Source organism: Halyomorpha halys, unplaced genomic scaffold (assembly GCF_000696795.3).
Source record: "Halyomorpha halys isolate HHAL.00 unplaced genomic scaffold, Hhal_1.1 Scaffold814.1, whole genome shotgun sequence".
Classification (NCBI taxonomy): domain Eukaryota; kingdom Metazoa; phylum Arthropoda; class Insecta; order Hemiptera; family Pentatomidae; genus Halyomorpha; species Halyomorpha halys.
Genome location: NW_027107888.1, coordinates 106,181 through 114,133, shown reverse-complemented (window position 1 = coordinate 114,133; position 7,953 = coordinate 106,181). Strand labels below are relative to the sequence as shown.

The following is a 7,953-nucleotide window of genomic DNA, read 5'->3' as shown; positions in this document are numbered from 1 at the left end:
TATATGTTTATGAAGCTGCTCTGAGATAAATAAACATTTTATTTTTGTCCTACCTGGCACAATCTAGCTTCATTTTTCGGTATATTGTTTAGTTGTTGTTTTTTTTTCCTTTTTCTCTTCCTTCAACATCACTGGAATTGGTCATAGTAACTCTCTCACCTTAAAAAAATCGTTCCAAGAAGATGGAACGATTTCTTCATTCCTTCAAACACTAGTAAATTACTGACCAGTTGACCTTTCTCTAATTCAGGTATTGTGACGGAATTTTGACTCGTCATTTACCAGTATTTGTGGGCTTAAAGGATTTTGTTTTGAAGAATTCTGATTATATCCTTACCGTTTATTTTTTTATGTTATTTGTTTCATTAATATAATCATTTATTTATGTTTAATAAAGTAAATTTATGAAAGTTACTTTATTTTTGTATCGGTTACAGAGATGACGGGAGAGTCGCCGGTGACAAGCCCGGCGCTCGCCCGCCGGAGCGATCTCAACGGCCACGAAGCTGCGGCCTTCCACGAGCAGATATTGCAGGTATTTATTGTTTATGTATTATTATTATTATTTAATATATAATATAACTAAGTAAGGAATTATATTAGTAGATATATGTATTAAATGATATAACCATTAACATTGGAGTCGGATATACTAGATGAGTAGTTCCTAACCCATAGAAGTGTACTCTCTTCCACCGCGGAAAATATTTCAAATTCGGGTTATATTGCGGTTCCTTAAAAATTGTGTAAACCTTTCAACTTATACACAAAACATTGTTAGTAAAATAAACAAAAACAAAAAAGTTAGTTAGTGAAACATTATCTCAGTATAAATCTCACAATAATATGTGTTATCAGACCTGTTTTATAGGAACCTCGATTTTAAGTAAGTAAGTTTGATAATTAAAGAAATACAGCATTAACCTAACTAATTTTGTATTATACATGGCTAGGTAGTAGAAATTACAATGATTTTGGTAAAGAAAAAAGAAAGAGAATACTTCTGATAAAAGGTAAAGCATTTTATAACGTGTTACTGTTCTTTGCGAGTGCAAAATTTTGCAGAGATAAGAATATACTTAATCTGAAATATTGCATTGTATACAATATTTGGCCCGAATTAGGATAATGAATCGACTGTGAAGCTTTGGCGACTAGAAGACACGCATTGCGTGACCTCAACACGTTGAGTGTAATTGAAGTAGGATTGAAATGGGCGAGTAAAGTTGTGGACTGTCACTAAAAGGAACCTATCACTAAAAAAGTAATGAAGGCTAAGTTAAAGGATTATCTTACGTCCAATAGCGTAATTATTATTTTAGAGACCTCTGGTAACCAAATTTTAAGACTAAAAGTAAGCTTCTTATTCAAAACATTAAACTGGTGAAAATTTAATAATTCGAAATTAATTATTAATCATGTACCTCTTTGGTAGAGGACGCTATACTTTTAACTATTTGGCTTTATTACATATTTTTTGTTTAACTGTTGTAAGGGGGGTTACATGGTTTTAAAAAATACATTAGGTAAATGAAAAACAAGATACAAACATTTTAATGTCATTGTTATTAACGTTTTGTCAATTGTTACAATGTTTGTATCTGGTTTTTCATTTACCCCTGCAAAGTGGGGTGAAACGTTGATTAACAATAGTTTTCTTTTACCATTTTGATACCTTTATTGACCGACACCCGGAATATCTTCCTACTATATAAAATATAAGTTAAATTATGTATGTATACCAAAAAAAAATCGTTATTTTAAATTCGTGGGAAGTGGCATTTGCCCTTTGCGAACTGCTATTTACGACTCTGAGTCTTATGTTGTACTATGGATGCGTTATTCTCGTCAAAAGGAACTGACGTGGTGTTTAGACCTTTGCTGCGGTCTATTTATGATTTTGTGTAACTTTAAAATGTAGTAAAAAAAAAAATGTATATACTATCTGAACGTAAAATTTTTGTTTGTTTTTTTGTGGTCAAATATTTCTTTGTTTATACAAATTTTATTAAATCTGTCGATATTTCGTGACTCTGTCTTGTCAAGAGACGTTCTTCCCTAAAGGTTAGATTTTTTAGAAACTTTTCTTAGGGAAAATTTACGAAACCTGTTCATCTAGTATTAGCCAGAATACTGTATTTCGTCATGGCCCTGTCCGAATTTGAGAGGAAGGGCTATAGGTTGGTAATGACCCTTGATGTCATCTATGAGTATGATCTGAAACTACAGAATAAATAATAGCAAGGATAAGTAAACAATCATTTTTACAAAAATAAATTAATTTTACGAATATTTATTTTTTTAGTATATTTATATTTACTTAAAGTTTTTTGAAAACTATCATTCTTTATCTTTTACAAATCTGCCACATGTTCAAAGAAATATAGAACACAGTTGTGAAGCAATAGGTTTTTTCATGATCCTTCCTTATGTACTATCACATTATTTATTTTCTTCCAAAATACAATATTTATCTATGAGCGTTGAATTTACAAAAAAAAAAAAAAAAAAAGTTAATTGAACATCCCAATTTTTTCCCAACTTGATTGGAGTACTTTTACTAATTTCTGGAAAATCAAAACTAGCTATTATCTGTGAGAATACCCCATACGAATGGACTATAACATCAGAAGCCATCAGGTTTAGTAGTAAAACGTCATTTCTTGTCTTGAGTCTGGTGTATGTGCATAAAAAATATTTACATTATTACAAATATATTCATTCTTGCGCCATGACCGACTTTCAGCCTCTATCTTTAAACGGCCATTAGCATTCAAAAGAAGTAGTGGTGACGATATCAACCTGCCCCTCGATAAATGCTATGGCGTTGGCTTAGTCCTTAATAACTACTAATGGCCTTCTGGTCAATAATAATCGTAATAAAATAATCGATAGCGAGTAGTACTCACATCGATAGTCACTGCAAACAGCAACAATTTTTACTTCGTCTATATTGTTAATGTGGTCCTGGAATCGCATTGGATCTAACTTATTATTTCTCTTTTTAGTAGAAGAACCCAAGAGGAGAGAAATGTAAGTTATTTCTCCCCAATTTTTAATTACTTTAATGAAAACTATGTATAATTACTAGTGAAAATTCATTAGTCTGCCATGTATAGTTTGAGGGAATAAAAAATAGCGGCTGTTTTAAAACGTTAAAAGAAATAATTTTTCATTCGGAGCTGCATATCGTTAAAACTGCCTACAGCTCTAGAAAACCTCATAGAACATCATTTAAAGTAGAGTAAATTTACTAAAATATCAGTCTTAATAGAGCTAAACGTTTAATAGTTCCCGAGATACAGTTATTTTAAAAGCGTCACTTAAACATAAACAGAAAAATCATTGGATAGTGAATTTATTGTGGGAAATCTATATCTCAGGAAACATGAGACGTACAGATGTCTATTAGCACTCAAATTAAAGCTTGTTTTATGTATTATAAAGTAGTTTATGACGTTTATCTTTGTAGGAATAGTGGTTTCATGATATTTGCTATATAATATGCAAAATTCATATTCATATGCAAACATCATAAAAAACTCACTCCTCCGAAAGTAAAGGTTATAAACTACGCTAAACTATCTTTTGATAGTTGATTGGTAGAAGACATCTGCACGTCCAATGGTTCCTGAGATAATGATTTCCTATTCATTAACAACTGATTTTTCTATATATATTTCATGAAATGTTTTTTAAAAAAACTGTATCTGAACGTAAATAGCTCTATTAGTGTTCATATTTTAGCAAATTTACTCTGCTTTAAATGTTTAAATTTATTATAAGGTTTTCTAATGTTTTAGGTAGTTTCAAAGATATGTAGCTCTGAATGAAAAATAAGGTTTTTTTTTAACATTTTGAAACAGCGGTCAATTTGTATTCCCCCTACCTGTACTTGGTAGACTTATCAAATTTGACTGGTAATTATACGTACTTTTTTTAAATTAATTTAATAAAAAATTAGGATGAAATAACTGACATTTTATTTTGTAGTTATTTGAGTTGCTTAATGAACTTCTGGACCCTGCTGATATACCCAACTTAACTATTTCACCTTGATTAATGAAGCGCTATTTATTTTCTCTATTCGTTTTTATATAAGTTTATATGTAATGTTTTTCCATGTTTAATTGGTTCCGAGTTCATCCTAGCTATGATTCGAGTATGAATGTCCGATGATTCAATTGGAATGTTTCCACAATCTTTTTCGTTTCATATCGCCGCAGATTGCATTTATTAATGGCTGTAGTAATTCCATCATATTTCTTCCATATAACGGGCCAATTGATGAGCCATAGCTGATGAAGTTGGAGATGAAGAGCAGAGGAGATGGTGGTAGCAGTAACGAGGTCAGGGATACTCATGTACAGTTATTGTGAATGGGAGCGCTATCTACTGTTGCTTAGCTTATGTTGCTCTGCTTCTCTCTAGCTGTCTTATTGTCACCTTTTCAACTATCATGTATATTTTCGAATTATAGTGGTAAAACGTGATGAAGGCAGTTTTATTGTATAAATGTACCGTATTTCGAGTGCTTGAGAGCGTATAGTATGAAGTTTTATTATCAAGATATACATCGACAGGTATAATTGATAACATATACAGTAAAATGTAAGATAAAAAGTAAAATGCAGTTGTTTTCAACAAACTGCTACTGCACACCTGTACTGCTTAAAAGGGATGAAAAATTTGTTGAAATACTCCATTTAAAAAATAAAAATATGTTTATAAAAATTCTAGAGTGCTATGAAAAGCAATGTAAATCTCATTCTAAACCAAAGTAAAATAGGTGAGTTTGAAAAATATGTATTGAAGAAAAAGTGGTATACTGTCATATTGTTTTAGGAGTTAATCAATAACAATATAATTTAAAAATAGTTTTTAACTTAGTTAACAATTAATAAATTTTACACAAATAAGAATGAGAAAAAAATATGTGTTTGCTTAATTGATATATATTTATGGATAATTGTTATTAAGTGTTAAAAACATTTTTTTTTATATAAAAAAAGCGTCAAAATGAACTTAAATGACCTCATTACAAAAACAAAACAAAAAAAAAACTGAGAAAAGCAATAAAAAATAAATTCTACAAAAAACTACATATTTAATGTATTTATATAGACATACATATTTATATTTAAAAAAATTTATAATATTCTACTTGTTTAATCTTATCGTATTATTTTAATTTAAAATTTATAGGAGAATAAGTATCTGCACATATTGTGGTTAGGTTAGGATATGTAACAATTGATGGCCCGTTTACGGATAATTCGTTTTGGCAGCAACTATTGTAAATAGTGTAATAATTGCTGTCTTGACAGCATTTACCGCCGTTTCAGTACTGTCACTGAAAGTATTATACTGTTATACTGTCGCTCTCTCATGTCTGGCTTAATAGTTGACTGTACCCTTTGTGGCACCTACTAGTTGCCTTGGTCAGGAAAAGATCTAACTGACAAAATTACCTCTAATTACAAAAAAGCTATTTAGCTTCTAAATAAATTTCAGTGCCATCAATGAAAGTAATGTAAGGACTGGTTGCAGTATCACAGTTTAAACTACGATTTTTTAATCTTGCGGTTAACATTAACGACCAATGATAGACGGTTAAACAGGGATTTAGAGGATGATGGAGATAGATGATTTGACAGGCGAAGAAGACTTCAAAGAATTAGTTGCTCAACCAATAACGAAAAAAAAGTATTTCGTCCTCGACATTTTTCACTGTGGTCGGAGGAAGAATTTTTTCAGCGATTTTGATCGTCAAAGACCTGGTTAGCAAAACTGTAGACTAGAAGCAGGTCGCTAAGTTACCGGGGTTTTACTAAACTTCTGGACAAATCTAAGTTTTAACGGCGATTGGTGCAAAGAGCACTGGCTGTTATAGGGCGTGAAAACATGCGAAGACGGTAACTAATGTCTGCATTTAGTGACATCAATACCTTCAAGATATGCCCCGATATCCTCCAGTTCCAGTTGTTTATCTTCCATAATTGCCAACCCCTGACCTTGACACCTTCTCGACCTTGACCCTCGGCTGGGGCCACATTCGATCGGGGCACGAAGTGTCGCTCCTTCAGCTCTCCCGCCTCCAAGGCACACTGTCACGTACACTGTCTCCCTCAGTACAGTCAATTACCAAACAACATTCAGCATTTCGTAATCAGAAATTTATATAAGTTCAAAGTGATTTTACTGTAATTGATCGGTATTTTTTTAATTCGAAATCACTAACCATTTTAATGAATCCGTGCTTGCCAAGAAACTTGCTATGTACGCGATATAGATATATCTTAATTAGTATTTATAAACGCGCTTACTTTTGTATCAATTGTTGAACAGCTGAAGAAGCAACAGCAACTCCAGCAGCAGATCCTGCTCCAGCACTTCCAGGTCCAGCAGCAGCAGCTCGCCGAGCAGCATGAGCAGCAGCTCAGGCATCACCTCAAGGTAACTTGTCTGTCTGTCTATATCTTTATTATATGTAATAACAATAAGAAATTTATTATCTATTTTGTCTAGATGTTTATTATTTTGTATTTAGTTCATTTTGCAATATTTTTGTCATTACAATGGGTGGTTGAGTTCAAAATTTTGAAATCAATTTGGGCAAAATTTACGAATTCCAAAAGTTTATGGAGATTATTTAAACATGTCTTGCTTAGGATGAAAGTAGAAAAAAGGAGGAAAGTTCATTTGAAAAGACAAACATTGTTTGAAAAAAGTAATAATGAATAATAAAAAAATTAGGATTTATATTCATTTGGGAATATATAAAAATGATTTCTAATTAAAAATGAAACCAATCCACTAATTAATAATAAAAACTGGATAATGGGTAGAGGAGCCCGAAACGTTCAAATATTAATAGAATAAAGAAGTGAAAAAGGGGTGTTAATTGATTCCTGAAGATAAATATAATAAAGTTTTAGATTATACCTGTATTTGCCTGGATTTAAAGGGAATTTCAGTGTTTTATAAGATTTCTCATTTGAATGTGACGAACAGATCGGTAATATATTTTGAAAAAAAACTTCGCGCATTGTTTGTTATTACATAGAGATTTTAGAAAGAATTTTATTTCTCATTCAAAAAAGCAACAACAAACTTTATGCTATACACTCATCGAAAAAAACGCAATATTTATAAAGAAGTTGCCAAACTATGATTCTTTTTATATGCCAAACAGAATAAAATTCAAATTTGTTAAAGGATTTTGACCAAGGTCAAAAATTTCGGTTGCTAGTAAATCCGACAAGAAAAGATTTTGCTTTAACTTTTGGTATTCTTATTTTAGCTTGTTTCTTTACGCTAAATTCAGTTTTCGAAATCCTGTTTAACTTTCTTAAAAACCTCTCTATTTATATTTTTTGGTCTCGTGGCAAATATTCTTTAATTCCAAGTTAATCTTTTTTTTGATTATATACTCTAACCACTTTAATCTTTCCAATACCAAATTGTTGAAATGATCCTTTTTATAGAAGACCTGGCGATATAAATGATATGATGACCTCGGCTTTATTAGTTTTGTTTTGTAAGGATCCCTTTTGCTACCTGTCTCATTCGGAACACTTGTCAGTTTTCCAGCTCATTATGAATCGCTTACCCACTCATTTGCTAAGTCACCGTTTGTTCAACGTGGAATATCTTTCACGTGTGAAATGTCGTTGGCATCTTGTGACGTCATCATGTAAACAAGACCCGTTCTGTTTTTCGTGATTTGAATTTTGTTTTCCATTAACTAGACTTTGCATTGATGTCATACAAAGGTGGGGTATAATTATTCAATTGCTGTCAACATTGAGACCTTTTAAATAAATAGGTTGTCGCCTTTTTGTTGACATCTTGCCAATATTAAAAAAAAAATTTTTTTTGTATTTCTCTCTCTCTCTCTCTCTCTCTCTCTCTCTCTCTCTCTCTCTCTCTCTCTCTCTCTCTCTCTCTCTC

At 31.6% G+C, this 7,953-nt stretch overlaps 1 protein-coding gene across 10 annotated transcripts in view; it reads left to right on the top strand.

Moving 5' to 3' along the window:
• HDAC4 (histone deacetylase 4) overlaps window positions 1-7,953 on the top strand; it is a 349,894-nt gene that overhangs the window by 317,650 nt on the left and 24,291 nt on the right. For 8 of the 10 annotated variants that reach the window (XM_024360096.2, XM_014429679.3, XM_014429680.3 and 5 more), the window contains 2 exons: window positions 438-535; window positions 6,349-6,456. In XM_024360096.2, the coding sequence (XP_024215864.1) occupies window positions 438-535; window positions 6,349-6,456 (206 nt within the window). The remainder of the gene's footprint in view (window positions 1-437; window positions 536-6,348; window positions 6,457-7,953) is intronic. The other 2 variants (XM_067046254.1, XM_014429676.2) reach the window with 1 other exon arrangement.